General features: G+C 46.1%; 1 protein-coding gene across 1 annotated transcript; it reads right to left on the bottom strand.

Moving 5' to 3' along the window:
* Positions 1–3,433: 3,433 nt before the first annotated feature.
* CCNO (cyclin O) lies at positions 3,434–5,999 on the bottom strand. The gene is made up of 3 exons (XM_026498423.2): positions 5,422–5,999; positions 4,633–4,818; positions 3,434–4,126 (listed from the first exon to the last, which is right to left on the bottom strand). Exons 1-3 carry the CDS (start codon positions 5,806–5,808, stop codon positions 3,641–3,643), a joined length of 1,059 nt encoding a protein of 352 aa, XP_026354208.1. The 5' UTR covers positions 5,809–5,999; the 3' UTR covers positions 3,434–3,640.
* Between the last annotated feature and the right edge of the window lie 15,754 nt (positions 6,000–21,753).

The raw sequence follows: 21,753 nt of genomic DNA on the forward strand, positions 1-21,753 counted from the left end.
GGGCGCACTTCTGCTCTTGACTCGAGGACTTGCCCTTGGTTTCTCTTGGCCTGATGTCCAGAGCCGCGCCGCATACCCTTAGACCCGCACTTTCCCCGGCGGCGACGCCTGAGTGTAGCCTTTAAGAGAGTCAATTAAGAAAAAACGACATCTACAAATTCTCCTCCCCTTTCGGAAAATGCCACACTGGACGGTCCCAAACCCTCTAAAACCCCCGTCTCTTTCTCCTCCAAAAGCCTCATCTGCCCACCGCAGCATGTGGTCACCCTGCACACAGCGGGCCTTGCTTTCTCCTCAGGAGTCTTGGCTGTCCTTCCCAAGACCAGGGCCTTTCCCAAAAGGGACATCTCTAAAGCTCTGGGTGAGGGGATCTCTCAGACCACTCTTAGATCTATCGAATTTTAACAGTCATCTGAAATTATCTTTGTAACCTCCTGTTGGGCACCTGGTTTGTGTCTTATACCAAGTAGTAATGAAAATCCTCTTTTAAAGTGGCATGATCCCTTTTTCTTTCTCCGTATTATCTGGATTAATAAAGACACCCTTCACAGTGTTGGAGATGGTTCTACAATAGTAGAGCTAGAATAGACTTAGAGACTTTTTGACCCATCTATAAATGCAGGGACCTTGTTGAGGTGAGGTCAGGCAGCTAGAATTGGTGTGATATCACTGACGGTGAGGGGCTCTGGCTTCAGGGTCAGAGTACCCGAGGATTGGAACCAGCCCCTACCAGATCCCTGAGCCCCAGGTCTTTAGGAAAAGCATAACACTGGGGCACCTAGCTGGCTCAGTTGTGGAGCATGTGACTCTTGATCTCAAGGCTGTGAGTTCGAGCCTCACGTTTGGAGTGGAGATTACTTTTTAAAAAATAAAATGTTTTTTTTTTAAAGGAAAATCATAATGCTGACTTCAGTAGAGATGCTATTAAAATGAGATTATTTATGTAATGCAGCTGGTGCTTGGTGTGGATAAGTTGATGTTGTTGACGTCGTTTTAAGGCTTTTCAGCTGCTCCTCCAGCCTCCCATGACCTATTCCTGGCTTTGTTCTGATTTCTGAGTGGACTAGTCACTAGCCAGTCCTCCATCTCTACCCATCTTCCCAGTCTGTAAAAGGAGTAGGGGAGCTCTTAGTTGAGTTTTGGGAAGATCTCTCACCTGGGACCATTCTTGATTTTACAGAATATACTCATTTTTCATCAGTGAGTTCCAAAGTGTAGAAGAGTAGGGGCATTGTACATAAAAATGTGGCAAAAAGAGCTGGAATAGCATGAATATATGACTCCTAATCTGGATGATTCTGGAACCAACTCACCCATATCAATCTTGGCTGAGTGATGGAGTAAATGATGGTGAAAGCAACTTCTCCCCAAAGTCACACTTTTGTAAAAGAGCCAGTGGCCCTACCCCTGCCCTCAACAGTTGGTTTGAGGGCTCTAGATATTTGGGGACTTGGGTCAGACGGTACAATTTTTCCTTCTCCTCCTTTTCATCATCACAGACCAGCTTTTTCTCAAACAGCTTGGGGATCACCACTTCCCTATCCCTGAGCCTAAGTGGAGACTGTTCCTGGAGATCTCAACAACATAAGGGGAGAGAAGGGACCTGAGGGGCTCGTAGTAAGTGCTCCTGGTGCTGGAGAGTACCTGGAGGGTGCTCAAGAAGAGACGTACAAGGAAGAGTCTCTAAATTTGGTTTGAGTTTGTTTGCTTTTCATTTATGCAAATTTGTCATACATTTACATTTATTCTAACTATAGTAGAACATGACTGACTTTGTTCGCCCAAAACTTGTTTTTTTTAATCTTACAGAAAATTTGAAAAGACAGTGCAATGAGTTATAGTAGGTTCACTTCCAATAGCTAACATTTTCCCATATTTGCCTTGCATTTCTTTCTCCAAGTTTTTTTTTCTTCTGTGTAAACCGCTCCCCATTATCGTACAGGCTGCCACCAGTCTTCATTTCTTGAAGATGTGCTATATGCCAGGACCTGTGCAGAGGGATTTGTACGGAACCTCTCATGAAATCCATACCTCTGAGGCGCCTGGGTGCTGTGCAGCTGGTTAAGCATCCAGACGCTTGGTTTTGGCTGAGGTCATGAACTCAGTCTTGTGAGACAGAGCCCCGCGTGAGGCTCAGAGTAGTGAAGACATTTGCTGAAGGTGACAGAACTGAGATTCCTCCGGGTCTACAGCAGACTCAGTGAGAATGAAGGTGATGAGACAGCTGTGGAGTTAACTCCAGCAAGCCTCAGAATCACTTTTTTAGAGTGTAAACCAAGGATTAAAATTTTATGATTTTTTTTTGTCAGCCTCACTTTTTTACTTTTATTTTTTTTTAAGATTTTATTTATTTGACAGAGAGAGACACTGTGAGAGAGGGAATACAAGCAGGGGGAGTAGGAGAGGGAGAAGCAGGCTTCCCGCTGAGCAGGGAGCCCGATGATGCGGGGCTCGATCCCAAGCCGAAGGCAGACGACTAACGATTGAGCCACCCAGGCACCCCCCAGCCTCACTTCCTGACTTCAGCTTCCCACCTGTGTCACGGCTGGAGGCAGGGACTGTGCTGGCTGTCCGGATATGTGCTCTGTAGTCTCTGTTGAATGGAAGGCACTGAGAAGATAACTTGTCTCACACCTACCTCAGGAAGAGGGTTTTTTTAAAAGCACTGCCACAAACCTGTGAGTGGTTAAGTTGAGCGGTGTGGCTAAGGGTGTGGCTCCAGACTCCAATCACCTGCCTTCAAATCCTGGTGGCTCTACTATTGCCTACCCTCTTGGTAGCTGTGCCCTTCTCTGAAAAATGGGATAACACACTCCACCTCAGAGAGTTGTTGGAGGATTGAAATAATGAAGGCTAAACATAGTGCCTGGTACATCTAGAACCCAATGATGGCCATGATTACTATGCACTGTTATCCTGGGCTCTCATGCAGCAGGTGTAAGACAAAAGTGAACTATTGAACCAAGTCATTGCAGGGTAAATGGGCTTCGTAATGGCCACAACAGCCTGCAAAGCCTTCATTTCCAACATCTGTTAGTTGTCAGAGTAGGTCTTGCTTTGCCCTAGCTAGTGTGCCTGTGTGGTTCCCAAAGCTTCCAGCTGGGCATCCTGTGTCCCGGCCCCTCTAGACAGCATAGACTGCTGTGGGTTCTATTAAGGTTCACATCCCACCTTCCCTTTGGAACTCTGGGAATGAGCAGTCCTCAGCCTCATAAGAGGGTCATAGGATACAGGTCTACAAGTGACCGTCTCAGCGACTGGCATCTCAGAGGACCTGTTGTTCCCACATAGATATCCTAATTACAGAGTGGAAGCCAAGGAAGCAGGACTGCTTCGTTGTTACTGACAACCTGTATTCCCCAGCTGCCTTCACCTTCCCTCCCCGCAGACAACACAGGCAATAGTATTCAGACGAACCAAGATAGCCTGTTTATTGGGGAAAGACTCGGGTCTCTCAGGTGCGCTTAGTAAAATAAATAAATGAGGAGACGGTTCTATCGTACACTATTTACAACCTGCAGGATGACCTCATGACCAAGTGTGAGCCATTACCCCTCTATGGGCCAAGACCGCACTCTTTCACAGCAATGGGAGAGGTCCAGCAGCCGGGCCAGGATAAACAGGTAAGCAAAGGTGTATTTCACTTCAATTTCGGAGAGAGGCTGCACTTCTCGCGTATCTGGAAGGGCAGCATGTGAGTCAGGGAGGTCTCGTTTATGGCCACCAGTAGCCGCAGCTTGCCCAGGCAGTCCTGCAGTGCCGCCTCGGGGTGCCCGCCTAGCCTCAAGTCCACCGGGCGCGGGAGCTGTAGCATTCGGTCAGCCAGCGCCAGGCAACAGATGGCCAGCAGGGAGGGAGTATAACTGGTGAAAGCATAGTCGGCCAGGCTCAGCTCCGCCACCCCGCGCGCCAGGGCTTGCGCCTCCAGGGCTTCTGAGACTTGAGCCTGCCCGGCTTCCACGCGCGCGTGCGTGAAATGCTCCAGGAAGAAGCTGATGGTGGGCGCGCCCAGGCTGAAGTGCAGTTTGTGCAGCACGATGCACTCGAGGTTGCAGAGCTGTTGCCGAGAGAAGGCACCGCAGCACAGGGCCAGGAGTTGCTTCACGCGCGGCGGGTGTACCTCCACCTGTAACACAGGGGCGCTCAGCCCCGGCAGCTCAGCATCCAGGGCTGAGGCCCATCCCAGTCTCAAACCCGGGAGAAAACCAAGACTCCACCCCCCCCATCCCTTCCAGCGAGACAGCTGCGCCTTCGCCTCTCCGTTACTTCCACTTTAATCACCCGGGGTGTACTTCCAGCGCAGTTTCTCTAACTACTGTCCAGCTAAAGAAAGGTTTCAGAAATTTTAAATCGTTTTTTTTTTTTTTTCCCCCAGAGTCTAGACTAGCAGGGCTTCAAAGAGCTGTTGGAATTTACTTTGGGGACCGACTTCAGCCTATTTAAGGGTGAAAGGACGGTTCGTTTTTTTTGGGGGGGGGTTGTGAAGTTAAAGCTGTGGGATGTATACGTTTGCAAATGTACGACAGAATGAATTCAGAGAGCCCAGCACTAAATCTTGTGCGCTGGAAAGCCGGGTGGTGGCCAGAGAGTGGCCGAGAGTTTGGCTGTCCCCCAGACCCCGCGTGGAGGTACCTGTTTGCAAGCTATGAGGAGGGACGTGACGCCAAGCAGCTGGAAGCAGTCTGCAGCCACAGGCGTGGTGGTAAGAAAGCGGTCCAGGGTGTTCACCGTCAGGCAGAGCGATTCGAAGGAGAGGTCGAACTGGCGGTGCACCGGGATCAGCCAGCTAAGCAGCTTACAGCGGGATTCCGCCGTTACCTGCGGGGAGGGAAGGGGGTTAGAGGACCGGCTGAGCCTAGGGCAAACAGGGTCTGCAGAAGCTTCCCTAGAGGAAAGCACAAAAAGGGAAAACCTAAAAGCTCTGGAAACTGGGAAACCCTGGGGCGGCGCTGCTGCGCAAAGAGCAATGGTCGGGCAAGGAGCCGGAACCGTTGGATTCGTACTTGGCCCTGTGCCGCGGGTGTATACACATTACCTTGTGTAATCCTCTCAGCAATTCAGTGAGGGGTGAGGGCTACCACTTGGCAGATGAAGAAATAAGCTCAAAATTGTTAAATAACTTGCCCGGGGTCGGGAGGAATCCTGACTCGAACCTAGACACTGTCTTCACTCCTCTGCATTCTACCATGTTCCCGCTCACCAGTATGGAAACTTCGGGCAGGTCACTTACTTACGCCGTCTAGGCCCCATTTTTCTCCATTTGTAAAATGAGGCTGGTGGCCTGGCCCTCTAAAGCCCCTCCCTGCTCGGACCGCGAACCTCGTGCCCTGGGGCGCGTCGGAGCGCGACGGAGCAGAAGAGGAAAGAGCCCGAGAGAGGAAGAGAAGCGCGGGTGGGGACCTCGCTCTCCCAACGCCTCACTTGTGGCTGCCGCGCCAGCGACTCCCGCGGGTGAAAGTGGCTCTCCCGCGCCTTGCGGAAGACATAGCAGCTCTGACCGTAGTCTCGGAAGGTCTGTAGATCCAGCTGCACCAACTGCTGGGCAGGAGCGGGTAGGGGGCTGCGGCGTAACGCCGCGGACGCTGCGGGACTGTCTGCACCATCAGACCCGGAGCTGGGGGACTCGAACAGGTCGCAAACACCGGAGTCTCCAAGGATCGGGCACTGGTTCAGTGGCTGCAGTGGCTGCTTTCTCCGAAGGCGTGGGCGCCTGCTCTTCTTCACCGGGGCGCGGAGGTTCTGGTCGTTGTCCCGCTTCCCAGCCCGGGCGGCGGGACTCACGAGACTGGTGGGGCAGGGGGTCACCATGGTGCAGCCTGGTGGGCGCTCTACGACTCCTCGCCTGCGACAAACCGAAGGTGCGCTCCAGGGTACGAAGTAGGCGGGCCACAGCCGCGGCGAGACCCTAAGTACTCGGCGGGCGCCTTCCCCTCTACCACACCCCCGGCTTCTCACTGGATGATTACTGAGCGGCACGAGGCCGCGCTTTCCCGGCGAAAGAACCGCTTCTGAGCAAGCTGCAGGCAAGGTGTAGCCTGAGCAACCCGCAATGGAGAGGAGGAGCTAAGTCAGGCTGAGCGCACCCGCCTCACAGGGCACGTTCCGCGCGCGTCCCGCGTTACCCAGGTAACGGAGCCGGGGTTGCGGCGAGAGCTGCGCGCGCAGCCGGGGGTGGGGGTGGGGGTCGGCTAGGAGGAGCGAGCGCCGAATCCAGCAGAGGGGCTGGACCGCTCCCGCGGAAAAAAAGATTCTCCCGGCCGCCAGCTCCCGGTCCGGGTCCAGATAGTCTTGTAAGTGCGATCACCCTTCAGGCCGGCTATAATCCAGGTCGGTAATTTGGTAGATATCCATTTCCGACCTTTCAGGGCTCCAACTAGAATTCTGTCAGTACAGTTTTCCTCAGTGACCCGTGCAAGCAGTAATTCTAATTCATTGCTTTTGTCATTTTTGTTTTAGGCAGGACCCTAAAGGGATCCAGTATCCCTCCTTGCGCTGGTCTCGGGGAGCAGAGCCTCCACAGGTTCTTCAGCGCTGCGTATCTGGGAGCTAGTCCAGCCTCCCAGGCCGGCACTCGCGCTCAAAACCCAAGACTGCCCGCGAACCTCACACAGGTCCGAGCTCCTGTGACACTTGCTCCACACTTGCCACACGAAACCAAGTAAGCGGAGCGGTTAGGGACAGAGCATGGTTGAGCGTTGCATTGCTAGCGTGATCGAATTGCTCACACGGCCTCTTCTGTTTTAGGGCATTAGCTCCTAATCCTCTGCCGCGGGCGGCTCACCCTTCCTTAGTTACTCCCTGCTCTCCGTTTCTGCTCCTCCGGAAGCTCACAAAAGCAGAGCTGGAGGGAGCGTGGGGGCGCGCCCAGGCAGGAGAGAGTGGGCCGGACTTGGCAGGTTTCCTCAGCGCACTGCTGGTTTAAAACCTAGCCTCCTGGCCTGGTAGAAGCTGGAGGCCTAAGCCTGAGTGCATCTTCCTAAGGGGCACAAGTAGTATCTAGGCAGCCTTCCAGGGAGGTCTCAGCTGGCAGGAAACCCGCAGACCCTCAGCCTGATGAACTTTCCAGAGGCACTTCAAGAAGTGAGGTTCTTAGATGTCCCCGGAGCAGATTCAGCCATTCCCACCTTATTTCAGAAGAAAGCTGACAAAGGTATGTCGTCAAATTGAAATCCCTGTCCCCAGAACTTTAGTTGGGTGTGGTCTCTTAGAGATGCAGGAAAGAGAAAAGAGATGGATTTGGGGTTCTGGTCAGTTTTACTCCTATTTCCCTGTAATTCTGAGCAAGGTCTTTAGTCTCTAGACCTAAATAGTTTAATTTGTCACTTGAGAGATTAGCTAAGAACCACCTGTCCTTCAAAATACAGGTGCCAGGACTTGCTGTCTCCTCTCAAGCTATTGTTGAGGAACCATTATGGGGTGAGCAGTGAAATCTGTGGAGAGGGGTCAGGTGTCAGGCTTTTTCCGTGAGAAGCTTTTTGGCTGAGGAGGAAGGACCCAGGAATTCTGATTCTTCTCGTCAGCCCAGATGGCCATGTGGTACAGTGAAAAGAGCACAAAGTCAACTTCCAGGGTCAGAATTGTCACTCCCATTTATTGGTCATCATGGGCTAGCTCTTTACCTTCTCAGTGTCTCTTTCCTCATTTGTTAAAAGTGGTTATTAATCCTTGCCTTGAGGACCAAGAGAAATATGCTGAAAGCTCAAAATCCTTTTAAAATATAAAACAGGGGGGTTACCCTAAAGCCTTTGTTGGGAAGTCAATATTATCACCCTGGAGATATTCTGAAAAAGCAGGAAGATTGTTTATCTACCTGTGGATGTGAAGCTAGTGTCTGTAGTTAGAGTTAACTCCCAATAGGGGGTGCCTGAGCTTTGTACTGATGGGCCTACTTCTCAGTATTTGTGGATACGCCTGCCATGCCAGGTCCAAGACCGTGATCAAGGCTGCATGGGTCCTGGGGCTCCTGGCTGGCTCGGTCAGAGGACCACGAGACTCTTGATTCAGGTGGGCTGTATAGCTTACTTAGAAAAAAAAAACCAAAACTGCATGGGTCCTTCCCTCACAGAGCTGACATTCTAGTGGGGGAAGTGAATAACTAGGTGACACATTTAAAAAATGATAGAGGATCTCCTTAATAAAATACAGGACACCGAGTAAAACAAATGTCCGATAAATTTTAGCATGAGTATGTCTCAAATATTGCATGGGACATTGCAGTGCCTTGTAGGTATGTTAAATGTTTAGACTTCACTGTAAGCCACTGAGGAAGCCTTACCAAAATAGAATCTGTCTTTTGTTTTAAAAGATTATTCTGGCTGACGTGTGAAAATGGATTGTAGGGGACAAGACTAGAGGCCATTAAGGTGCATTATTTGTGGTATGAAAAATACAGGGCAAGTTAAGGCCGCCTTATTTTCCCTATGAAGGGTCTTTAAAATTAATTTCTCTTTTCTAATCTGAGACCTGGGTGCGAAGCACCTTTAAGGCACTAGGTAAATCTAAAATACTTTAAAGGTGTAGAACCTAATTAAACCCAGGCTTCTATAATGAAAGCTGCTTAACCACGATTTGACCCTGCTTATTTTCAGGTGTGGTTTTTGAAGTCTGTGGGATGGATAATGGAACTGAAGTTATCTTGGTATGTTTTGTTTTTTTCCAGTCTGGTACTCGAGCTTCAGTCAAAATACCCCATCATCACCCTGGCCCAACTCTTGGACTGTAATCGAGGTAGGAAGAATACATTTCCTAATATTACCTTATTTAGCAGAGTAATGGGTTGGACTTGGTACCTAGAGGCGGACAGCTTTGTTAGTACCTCAAATGATCCCTAAGCTCACTTCGATTTTAAGGCACTGAAATTTATATTTGCCTCTAAAACTATATTTACTTAAGACTATTTTCTATTAATGTATTTAGGTGCCCAAACTGAGAAGTATTTAAGGTACTTTTTCTTCCTATCTCTGTATTTATTTTTAAAGTTAAAATTTTAATTAAAAGCCTTTTTATAATAATTTTTTTATTATGTTATGTTAGTCACATACATACAGTACATCCCCAGTTCTTGATGCAGTGTTCCATGATTCATTACTTGCATGTAACACCCAGTGCGCCATGCAATACGTGCCCTCCTTACTACCCATCACCGGCCTATCCCAATCCCCCACCCCCCTCCCCTCTGAAGCCCTCAGTTTCTTTCCCAGAGTCCACAGTCTCTCATGGTTCATTCCCCCTTCTGTTTACCCCCCCTTCATTCTTCCCTTTCTTCTCCTACTGATCTTCCTATTTCTTCTGTTCCATAAATGAGTGAAACCATATGATAATTGTCTTTCTCTGCTTGACTTATTTCACTTAGCATAATCTCCTCCAGTCCCATCCATGTTGCAGCAAATGTTGTGAAATCGTTCTTTTTGATGGCTGAGTAATATTCCATTGTATATATGGACCACATCTTCTTAATCCAGTCATCTGTTGAAGGGCATCTCGGTTCCTTCCACGATTTAGCTATTGTGGACAATGCTGCTATAAACACTGGGGTGCATATGGCCCTTCTCTTCACTACGTCTGTATCTTTGGGGTAAATACCCAGTAGTGCAATTGCTGGATCATAGGGTAGCTCAATTTTTAACTTTTTAAGGGATCTCCACACTGTTTTCCAAAGTGGCTGTACCAACTTGCATTCCCACCAACAGTGTAAGAGGGATCCCCTTTCTCCAAATCCTCTCCAGCATTTGTCGTTTCCTACCTTGTCCATTTTTGCCATTCTAACTGGCGTAAGGTGGTGTCTTAGTGTGGTTTTGATTTGAATTTCCCTGATGGCTAATGATGTTGAACATTTTTTCATGAGTCTGTTAGCCATTTGTATGTCTTCATTGGAAAAGTGTCTGTTCATATCTTCTGCCCATTTTTTGATTTGATTATTTGTTTCCCGTGTATTGAGTTTGAGAAGTTCTTTGTAGATCTTGGATACCAGTCTTTTATCTGTAGTGTCATTTGCAAATATCTTCTCCCATTCCGTGGGCTGCCTCTTAGTTTTTTTGACTGTTTCCTTGGCTGTGCAGAAGCTTTTTATCTTGATGAAGTCCCACAAGTTCATTTTTTCTTTTGTTTCTCTTGCCTTTGGAGATGTGTCATGAAAAAAGTTGCTGTGGCTGATGTCAAAGAGCTTGCAACCTATGTTCTCCTCTAGGATTTTGATGGATTCCTGTCTCACATCGAGGTCTTTCATCCATTTGGAGTTTATCTTTGTATATGGTGTGAGAGAGTGGTCAAGTTTCATTCTTTTGCATGTAGCTGTCCAATTTTCCCAGCACCATTTATTGAAGAGACTGTCTTTTTTTCCACTGGATGTTTTTTCCTGCTTTGTCAAAGATTAGTTGCCCAAAGAGCCGAGGGTCCATTTCTGGGTTCTCTGTTTTGTTCCATTGGTCTATGTGTCTGTTTTTGTGCCAGTACCATGCTGTCTTTGTGGTCACAGCTTTGTAGTATAGCTTGAAATCTGGCATTGTGATGCCCCCAGCTTTGTCTTTCCTTTTCAACAATTCCTTGGAGATTCAGGGCCTTTTCTGGTTCCACACAAATTTAAGGGCTGTTTGTTCCAGTTCTTTGAAAAATGTCATCGGTATTTTGATCGGGATGGCATTGAAAGTGTAGATTGCTCTGGATAGCATAGACATTTTAACTATGTTAATTCTTTCAATCCATGAGCATGGAATATTTTTCCATCTTTTTGTGTCTTCTTCAATGTCTTTCGAGAGTGATTTGTAGTTTCTAGAATATAGATCCTTTACGTCTCTGGTTAAGTTGATTCCGAGATAACGTATGATTTTTGGTGCTATTGTAAATGGAATGGATTCCCTAATTTCTCTTTCTTCAGTCTCATTGTTTGTGTATAGAAATGCAACTGGGGGCGCCTGGGTGGCACAGCGGTTAAGCGTCTGCCTTCGGCTCAGGGCGTGATCCCGGCGTTATGGGATCGAGCCCCACATCAGGCTCTTCCGCTATGAGCCTGCTTCTTCCTCTCCCACTCCCCCTGCTTGTGTTCCCTCTCTCGCTGGCTGTCTCTCTCTCTGTCAAATAAATAAATAAAACCTTAAAAAAAATTTAAAAAAATGCAACTGATTTCTGAGCATTGGTTTTGTATCCCGCCACATTACTGAATTGGTCTATAACTTCTAATAGTTTGGGCGTGGATTCTTTTGGGTTTTGCATATAGAGTATCATGTCATCTGCGAAGAGAGACAGTTTGACTTCTTCTTTGCCAATTTGGATACCTTTTATCCCTTTTTGGTGTCTGATTGCTGTTGCAAGGACTTCTAGTACTATGTTGAATAATAGTGGCGAGAGTGGGCATCCTTGTCGTGTTCCTGATCTTAAGGGAAGGCTTCCAGCTTTTCCCCATTGAGAATGATATTCTCTGTAGGCTTTTCATAGATGGTTTTTATGAAATTGAGGAATGTACCCTCTATCCCTACATTCTGAAGTGTTTTAATCAGGAAAGGATGCTGTATTTTGTCAAATGCTTTTTCTGCATCAATTGAGAGGATCATATGGTTCTTGACTCTTTTCTTGTTGATATGATCTATCACACTGATTGATTTGCGAATGTTGAACCACGCTTGCATCCCAGGGATGAGTCCCACTTGGTCATGATGGATAATCCTTTTAATGTACTGTTGGATCCTATTAGCTAGGATCTTGTTGAGAATTTTGGCGTCCATATTCATGAGGGAAATCGGTCTGTAATTCTCCTTTTTGATGGGGTCTTTTCCTGGTTTGGGGATCAAGGTGATATTGGCCTCATAGAATGAGTTTGGTAGTTTTCCTTCTGCTTCTATTTTTTGAAACACTTCAGGAGAATAGGTATTATTTCTTCTTTGAATATTAGGTAGAATTCCCCGGGGAATCCATCAGGCCCTGGACTCTTGTTTTTGGGGAGGTTTCTGATCATTGCTTCAATCTCTTCATAATTAATCGGTCTGTTTAAATAATCAGTTTCTTCCTGTTTCAGTCTTGGTAGTTTATAGGTTTCCAGGAAGGCATCCATTTCTTCCAGGTTGTTTAATTTATTGGCATAAAGCTGTTGATAAAAGTTTCTAATGATCCTTCCTATTTCATTGGTGTTGGTTGTGACCTCTCTCCTTTCACTCATAATTTTATTAATTTGGGTCCTTTATTCTTTTGAATAAGTCCGGCCATTGGCTTATTGATCTTATTTGTTCTTTCAAAGAACCAGCTTCTAGTTCTGTTGATCTGCTCTTCTGCGCTCCTGGTTTCTAATTCATTGATCTCTGCTCTAATCTTGATCACCTGCTTTCTTGTGCATGGGTTAGGCCTGTTCTTCTGTTCCAGCTCTAGCTTCTTGAGGTGAGAGTATAAAAACTACATTTTAGATTTTTCTTTGAGTGAGGCTTGGATGGCTATGTATTTTCCCCTTAGGACCGCCTTTGCAATGTCCCATAGGTTTTGGACCGTTGTGTTTTCATTCTCATTGGTCTCCATAAATAGTTTAAATTTATTTTTAATTTCCTGGTTTACCCAATCATTCTTGAGCAGGATGGTTCTTAGTTTCCAAGTGTTTGAGTTTCTTCCAAATTTTTCCTTGTGATTGAGTTCCAGTTTCAAAGCATTGTGGTCTGAGAATTTGCAGGGAATAATTTCAGTCTTTTGGTATCAGTTGAGACCTGTTTTGTGACCCAGTATATGGTCTATTCTGGAGAAAGTTCCATGTGCATTCGAAAAGAATGAGTATTCTGTTGTTCTGGGGTGTAGTGTTCTGTGTATATCTATGAGGTCCATCTGGTTCAGTATGTCATTCAAAGCTCTTGTTTCTTTGTTGATTTTCTGCTTAGGTGATCTATCTATTGCTGATAGAGGAGTGTTGAGGTCCCCTACTATTAACGTATTATTATCTATATGTCTCTTTATTCTGGTTAAGAGTTGGCTTGTGTATCTTGCTGCTCCCCTGTTGGGGGCATAGATATTTATAATTGTCATATCCACTTGTTGGATACATCCTTTAAGAATAATATAGTACCCTTCTGTATCTCTAACTACAGTCTTTAGTTTAAAATCTAATCTGTCTAATATGAGAATTGCTACCCCAGCTTTCTTTTGAGGTCCATTGGCATGAAAAATGGTTTTCCATCCCTTCACTTTCAGTCTGGATGTATCTTTAGGTTCAAGATGAGTCTCTTGTAGACAGCAAATGGATGGGTCATGTCTTTTTATCCAATCTGCAACCCTGTGGCTTTTATGGGAGCATTTAGGCCATTCACATTGAGAGTGATTTTTGAGAGAGATGATTTTAATCATGACATTTTAATCATGTTGCCTGTGAAGTCTTTGTTTCTGTAGATTGTAAATTTCTGTTCTGTATCACTCTTGGGGCCTTTTTACTTTATAGAACGACTTAATATATCCTGTAGGGCTGGTTTGGTGGTTACGAATTTGGTCCGTTTCTGCCAATCCTGGAAGGTCCTTCTCTCTTCATCGATTCTGAATGACAGCCTCGCTGGATAAAGGATCCTTGGCTGCATGTTCTTCTCAGATAGAGCTTTGAAAATACCCTGCCAACCCTTCCTATCTTGCCAGGTCTGTGTAGACAGGTCTGACATTATTCTGATATTTTTACCTCTGTACGTAAGGAATCTGTTCGCCCTGGCCGCTTTCAATACTGTATCCTTGGATCTAATATTTGCGAATTGCACTATGACGTGATTTAGTGTAGGTTTGCAGTGGTTGACGTTGGGAGGGGTCCTCTCTGCCTCTTGGACACAAATGCTTGTTCCTTTGCCAGATTAGTGAAGTTTTCAGCTACAATTTGTTCAAATATCTCTTCTAGACCTCTCTCTTTCTCCACCCCCTCGGGGATGCCGATGAATCTGACATTGGAACGTTTCATTGAGTCAGTAATCTCCCGTAATCTACATTCTTGAGATTGGATTTTTTTGAGTCAAGTTTCTGTTTTAACTTTCTCTTCTACCATCCCATCCTCCAATTCACTAATTCGTTCTTCTGCCTCATTCACCCTGGCCATCAGAGCATCTAGTTTTGACTGCATTTGATTCATAGCATTTTTAATTTCTGCCGGATTCACTCTCATTTCCACTCTTAGAGATTCTGTATTCTCGTTAATATTTGTGTTAATATTTTTTTCAAGTCTACACATCATCTTGACCATTGTTGCTCTGAACTCCATTTCTGACAATTTGGTTATATCCATATCCATCATTTCTGTGGCAGAGGCCACAGACTCATTATCTTTTCTTTGCCTGGGGAGGAGTGGATTTCTCCTCCTCCTCTTTCTGATGAGAGGTTGCGGGGTTGCCCAGAGCCCAAATTATTGACCAGGACCCAGGCAGTGTGCACTTGTTTTATAGGGACCTTAGGGATGTGGGCTTCTGGATTCTTCAGCCTACCTTCTGGGGGAGGGGCCTGTCACGGTGACACTCAGGCAACCCTGTCTGGGTAGAGTTGCCCTGTCCCCTGCGAGGGAGGATGGGGATGGGCACAATGTAAGCCGGTATTTCCGGGCTTTTGTTCTCTGGCAGCTTTCCCTGGCAGTTTTCTGTGCCTCTTCTGAGAGTCAGAGCAGCAGTGGCCGTATCCTAGCCTCTGTCTCAGAACAGAGGGATCACAGTCCGCTCTCCACTGAGCTCTCTTGGCCACTTTAATTCTGTTTCTGTCGGTGCTGCCAAAAACCCTGCAGCATCCTGGGTTGTGCGCCCCACAGCCGGTGTCCCAGCCCTCACTTCCAGGGCCAACACATCTCTGTCCTTTGTGCTTCTAACACCACCAGCCGTCCCCGGTTCCCACGAGTGCTCCTGAGCTCCCTGTTTCAGTGTGGTTCGCACGTGCTCCAGAGCGCCGGTTTTCAGTCTGGTCGCACACTCTCCCGGGCTCCCGGTATCAGTCTGCTTTCTCAAAGGTGTCGGTCCAGGAGTCTGGCCCGCTCCCCAGTGTAGGTGACTACCACTTCCCAGCCCCCGAGCGTGGAGGCTCCCTCCCCCTTCCATTTATCTTCCAATATCTATGTGTGGATTCACGGCTCCCCACTTCATACCTTAATACTCAGCGCTGGAGATGTTCATTTGTAGAGATCTAGATGCATCTTCCTGCGTTTCATGCTGATTCCGTGGGTGTTCAGGATGGTCTGGTACCTATCCGGCTCGACTCAGGGGACCAGCTGAAAAAGGGGTTCCCTACTCCTCCGCCATCTTTTCTTCCCTCTCGTATTTAAGGTACTTAAAGTCAGACTAGTTTTTCTGGTATTTAGTAAAGAGCAGGAATTTTTCTTTTTCTTTCTTTCTTTCTTTCTTTCTTTCTTTCTTTCTTTCTTTCTTTCTTTCTTTCAAGATTTTATTTATTTGAGAGAGACAGCACTAGTGGATAGAGGGAGAGGCACACTCCCTGCTGAGCAGGGACTGCAATGCCATGCGGGGCTCGATCCCAGGACCCAGAGTTCATGACCTAAGCTGAAGGCAGACGCTTAACCAACTGAGCCACCCAGGCACCCCAAGAGCAGGAATTTTCAACACAGTTTTTAAAGCCAGACATTTTACTTGCACATCTAGATATCCACTAGAATCGGCACCTGGGGAAAAGGCCATCTCCTGGTTACCTACCTTTCTGCTGCTTGGCCACTTGCCAGTTCACCAGGAGTTCAGTGCACACACTCAAGTGCATCGCTTCTTCCCTCGTGCATACATGTGCTTTTTCTCCTGACTCACACCCACCAGTGGCAGTCTGCGTGGCACAGGTGGTACCGTGTGGTGATGACGAGCTTCAGCTCTGCAGTCGCCTCCTGGATCCGCATCCCAGGGCTGCGGCACACACGCTCTGCAAACTTGGGCAAGTCACTCCACCTTTTTATTCCTCCATTTCCCTAGCTGTTAAAAAATGGGGTAAAAAGAGCCTCCTATAGAATCATTGTGAGGATTAAATAGGCATATAGTGTGTGCATAGAGCGCTCAGTATGAGTTAGCTGCTGGGCTAGTTCCGTTTTTCTCTAGCTAAAGTATGGCTACCCAGTGTGGTTAAAATAGCACCTGCTGTAATTTGCTGATCGACAAACATATATGATCAGAATTGGACTCTGAGAAGAAGTCAAAGAGTAGTAAGCACAGTAGCACTATGCTTGCGGCCAGTCTGGTCCCCAGCTTTTTTGAAAGATGGGAGAATAAATGACTTGTTTCAGCGGGCCTTGAAAGAATTTCTTCAAACCGTGATGATAGCCTGATGCTTTCTCTGCTGCTTTCCTTTTAGATGGTAGAATTGCCCGTGTAGATCAGAGGTATCAGGAGGGAACAGTCCTCCTAATAATTCACTCAAAACAAGAAAAATGCAAACTAGAACTATCATGAGATATCATCTTGTATGTAATCTGGTTGATAAAAGTCTATACTTTTGATAAGAGGATGCAGGGAAATAAGCCTCATAGTTTTCGGTGACAGTGTAAGTTGATACGGCCATTTTGGAAAATAATTTGGCAAGATCTGTAAACATTTAAAATGAATGTAATCTTTTTTTTTTTTTTTTAAGATTTTATTTATTTATTTGACAGACAGCCAGCGAGAGAGGGTACACAAGCAGGGGGAGTGGGAGAGGAAGAAGCAGGCTCATAGCGGAGGAGCCTGATGTGGGGCTCGATCCCAGGATCCCAGGATCGTGCCCTGAGCTGAAGGCAGACACTTAACAACTGAGCCACCCAGGCGCCCCGTAAATGAATGTAATCTTTAACTCAGCATTTTTATTCCTGGATAATTATTCTATATGAATGCAAAATTACTTCATAAAAAAGTATTTATCACACTATCCATTTTAAAAGCAAAGCATTGATTGTCTTCAATAAGGGACATCTAAAACGCAGAATATTATGTGGCCACTAAAAAGAATGAGGCAGATGTTTATGGACTATATAGAAGGATTTTCAAAATAGTGTCAAATAAGGTGCAAAGCACTATGTCAAATACGTTGTCACTGTGTTAAAAAAAAAAAAAAGAATATATACATATATCCTTATATATGCACAGAATCTCCCTGGAAAGATAGGCAAGAAACTGGTAACACAGGTTGCCTTTGGGAAGAAGATGTGGGAGACAGAAATAGAGAGGGAGGGACTTCCTAATGTACCTTCATTGACCTTTTGAATTTTGAACTCTATGTATGTGTTACCTCTTTTAAAAATAGCATTTTTCATATGCAGATGGCCTGAAAGTTAGAAAACAGGGAACCCGGGGAGGGGGGTGGGGTAATGGGATAGACTGGTGATGGGTAGTAAGGAGGGCACATATTGCATGGTGCACTGGGTGTTATACACAACTAATGAATCATCGAGCCTTGCATCGGAAACCAGGGATGTACTGCATGGTGACTAACATAATATAATAAAAAATCATTATAAAAAAAAAAACAGGGAACCCAGGTGAGTCCTGAAAAATGGTGATCGCTCTTACATGTGGACATCAGCAAGAATGGGTAGCATAGAACAGGGTCTGGGCACTGTAGGAGCAAAGTTGTGTCACTTCATAAGTGAGACTGTTGTTTTAGAAGTTGGATTTTATCAGTGAACAGAAGAGACAAACAGCCCTGTCTTCGCAGAGCTTCTGTGCGTGTGGCAATGCAGGGAGAGACAGACGATAGAGGGACTGGGACGCTGGGAGTGCCACAGGCAGGTTGCGTTATTTAATATGTTGGTTAGATAAAGCTCACTGGGAAGATTTGGGCAGAGAACTTGAGGAGGTGGGGGAGTTGGCCCCGTGCGCATCTAGGGGGAAAGCCTGGTAGCCAGAGAAAACAGCAGCGCAAAGGCCTTGAGGCATGAGCAGGTCTGCCGTGTGGAGGAAGAGCAAGGAGGCCAGTGCGGCTGGAGTAGGAATGAATGAGAGCAGCCGATGATGTCAGAGAGGTCATGGGGCCAGGTCACATAGGGCCTTGTTATTGCTAGCAGTCATTGACCTCTTACACTTTGTTACGGTGCATTTTTATTTATTGTAGCATTTCATCATCGCCTCAACCGTATGAGATAGGTACAGTTATTGTCCCCATTTTACAAATGAGAGGATCTTTAGCAAGGACAAGGAGCTTGCTTGAAGATACAGAGCTAGTAAGTGGAAAAGTGGGACTGAAACCCAAATCTGGGATTCTAGCCTGGACCTTGATCCCTATGCTGTTCTGTGTTTATTCACTGCTAAGAGAGAACGAAGAAAAGGCTGTGAGTCTACCCTTGGGTCACTGCTTAGAAAGGAGAGTAAAGCTGAGGGGGTAGAGTCCCCAGAAGATGGAGGAACCCACAGAGTCAGAGCTGGTTGAACTTTGTTTCGATGAACCTTGGAGGCTCTGTGGTGTAGTTTAGCAAGGCCGCAGACTTCCCTGCCCCAGGTGTGTGCCAGGAGGGACAAGCTGAGCTGGCATTGGGAGTGGGGAAAAGAAGTAAGGCTTCGAGGCTAAAGGAAGTGTGAAGCCATTTGGAGTGTGATGACCGCAGACTGTGTTTAATTTCTATGAACCAGCCACTTCTTGGGAGGTGATTACATGAGAAAGTGACAGTTGACTTAGTTTCTCACAGAGAGCACAAGTTTCAATTGTCTGGAGAGGGCAGGTTTGGTTATCTGGCAGCCTTGCTGGGAGCGCCGAGAAGGTCTCAGAAAGCAGGCGGGCCCGATGAGTGAGGGAATGTGGTGGCTTTGTACTTAAGTAGTGACTAATAAGCTGTTCAAAAGTTCAGCTTTCGGGGGGCCTGGGTGGCTCAGTTGGTTAAGCGTCCGACTCTTGATTTCAGCTCGGGTCATGATCTCAGGGTTGTGAGATGGAGCCCCGTGTCAGGCTCCCCACTCAATGGGGAGTCTGCTTGAGTGTGTGTCTCTCTCCCTCTGCACCTTCCCTCCCCCTGTGCTCTCACGAGCTCTCTCTCTCGCAAATAAATCTTTTTAAAAAAGTTCAGCTTTCCTTCTACCTCCCATTCCTGGTGCGAACATGTATTTCAAATGAAGTAGTAAGTCTAAGACAAATGAATAGTGGAAGCTTAAAAAAAAAGTCTCCTGTTACTAGACTATAACTACACTGAAATACTGTAGTTGTCTGTCCTGCTCTTCCACAGCCAGGATTTAACAAGTGCTTTCTAAGTGCTGGGCATCGCTCTAAGTTCCCTGCTTGCATAGAATGTGGAGAGGAGAGGCTGAACATAAAACCGTAAACAAAATATAAACGTTTTCAGACCGTATAGTAAGTCCTGCGCACAGATTTGAGTGTGCTGGCCTGGGGCGTGAAGAGGTATTTACATTGGATGGTCAGGCCTCTTTGAAGAGCAGTTCGCCTGTACTGCTTGTGTCCACAGGTAAAAATAGGTCTTTTTCTTTTAATGTTGTGCAAATCCATTCCCTAAGCGAGATTTCTCGTCACACTGCTTACATCGATTTACCATTGTTTGGGGAGCAGTATCTCCCGGTGGGGAGGAACTCCTACAAATGCTTAGATTATGATAGTTGAATTCTCCTACAGCAGTTCTCTTGAGCTCATTTGCAAAGCCGTGCGCGTGAAGGAGCCTCACTGTATACAGTGCGTTTTCCCCACCACATGAAAGCTAAAGCTCATACATCTCTGTTTGTCGTCGTTGCTTTTATTTTTTTGAATGACGAGGCTGCAGCCTGCAGAAAGGTCTTTTTATGCCTCTGGGGCATCCTTTGTTACAATAACCTCAGGCTTCTCTGTTAAACAGGGGAGAGCCATGCTGTCTTTTCTTTCTCTACCACACAGAAAACAGAGAGGCAGCCATTAGTATCTTCAGACTGTGATAAAAGAACCCCGAGTCCCAAATGTAAAGCAAAGCTGGTCCTATTGAAAAACAACAAAGGGAAAGGTGGAAGGGCGCAGTGTGTAATGCACCTGCTTTAATGTCAAATCACAGGGTGCAGATCAAAACAGAGCAGCTGTGGAGGGCTGCCTAGTCCTCTGTTTCTTCGAATTTATGAGAAAAGGCACCGAGGGCCTGCAGGGAGCAGAAGCTCTTAGCAGGTAGCAGGTCAGGGTGCCCTGTTGAGAGGCAGCATTGCTCTCTGAGAGTCGAGCTATGTGGGTTTGAAACGAATGGATGCGGTGGCTGGATTTTTTTTTTCTTCCCACGTGGCAAGTCAGGATGCTAATGTCGTATCCTTCAGGAACAATGTTTCTTCATACTTGGGAGAGACAGACACATGCCCAGTTTTCCCAGCATTGTAACCCCGTTTCTGTATGATTATCGTATCTGCGGTTTCTAGTCCAGCTTGGAGGGATAGATGTGTGAATCCCTGAGGAAGCATCTGTTTTGTTCCAGACATTGTGCTCTCCCGTATTCTAGATTATAACGTTAACTTTTAACTCAAAGACCAGTCGGAGGTTGTATTTTTGGTGAAACACACAAAACAATATTAACAGGGAACTGTGAAAATTATTTTCACCCAAGTTACACATTTAGAGGATGTGCCTCATTTACTTTGGTGAATCACAATGCCTCTTAAATACGTAGGCCTTCTGGAAAGAGCAATGATAGTCACATGCACCCCTTGTCCAATATGGCAGTCAGAATACTCACTGTAAGAGTAGGTTACATCAACCACTGTTCATTCAGCGTGTGCCCTGAGCCTAGCCCATTGACTTTTTCCATCACTGACATTTATTGTATATTCCTGATTAGAGAATTAATCCCTGTTTGTTACAATAAAATTAGAAAAACATTTTTTAAGATTTTTTTTTTTTTGAGAGAGACAGAGAGGGTGACGAGGGGAGGGGCAGAGGAAGAGGGAGAGAGAGTCCTCAAGCAGACCCCTCTCTGAGTGCAGAGCCGGAGACACAGGTTTCTTTCCCAGGATCCTGAGATTATGACCTGAGCAGAAATTAAGAATCAGCCACTTAACCAACTGAGCCATCCAGGAGCCCCCAAATTAGAAATTTTTTATATTGAAGAGAATTTTAATATTTTTATAATAGGAAACACACTCAGTACCTATGTGTATATTTAAACAGCTACACACAATGCATATATATGTGTTTTTATATATACTTTTTAAAAAGGTTTCTTGTATGCTATCAGAGTTGTATGCTATCAGCCATGTGTATAGGAGAGGTAACTTGGTAAACTTGCCATAGTTCTTTACTGCCTAAGACTAGAATGTGACACATTTTTGCTCACATTCCCATTGATGAGAAATACAACCACATGATCCCAACCTAATCCAATGGTGACTGGGAATACAGGGTCCTTGTATGTCCCGAAAGAGGAAACCGTGTAGCCTGTGTATTGCATTGTCTCTGTCCCATCTCCTTTATCTCATTTAACATTGTATCATAGCATTTCCCCCCAAATCATTAATTATCCTTCAAAATTGTGATTTTTAGTAACTACAGAGTTTTCCATCACATGGACATACCATTCTTTACTTAGTTAGGCATTCCAGAAGTTTTGTATACAATGACCCACATCCCTTGCTCCACAGTGATTTCTGAAGTTTGGCAGTCAGACTGTTAATTGCCTTCGGGATGTCTGGTTTGTTGGCATTTATTTAGAAATGTTAGGATGCTCATGTTAAAACTGCAAAGGAAAAATTTCTCTCTGCCTTAGCATAAACTTTTCCAGTCTGCAGCCACGAGCAGAGGGGTAAAACTACTTAGGTCCCCAGATCCCCCATCTTTTCAATAAATGGAGTATTTCTCTCCCATATCACCCTACTATTGTTTCTCCTCATTCATACCCAGTCTATGTCCTTCTTTCCCGGGCAATTT

The sequence above is a fragment of the Ursus arctos genome, unplaced genomic scaffold (genome assembly GCF_023065955.2).
Source record: "Ursus arctos isolate Adak ecotype North America unplaced genomic scaffold, UrsArc2.0 scaffold_5, whole genome shotgun sequence".
In the NCBI taxonomy this organism is placed as follows: Eukaryota; Metazoa; Chordata; class Mammalia; order Carnivora; family Ursidae; genus Ursus; species Ursus arctos.

What these genes read in the sequence shown, in the direction of transcription:
- CCNO (XM_026498423.2), bottom strand. Translation starts at nt 5,808, where the DNA reads ATGGTGACCCCCTGCCCCACCAGTCTCGTGAGTCCCGCCGCCCGGGCT. An exon ending in CGCTGGCGCGGCAGCCACAA is followed by an intron (nt 4,819 to 5,421) that starts GTGAGGCGTTGG and finishes CCCTCCCCGCAG; the next exon opens with GTAACGGCGGAATCCCGCTG. An exon ending in TCCTCATAGCTTGCAAACAG is followed by an intron (nt 4,127 to 4,632) that starts GTACCTCCACGC and finishes CCTGTGTTACAG; the next exon opens with GTGGAGGTACACCCGCCGCG.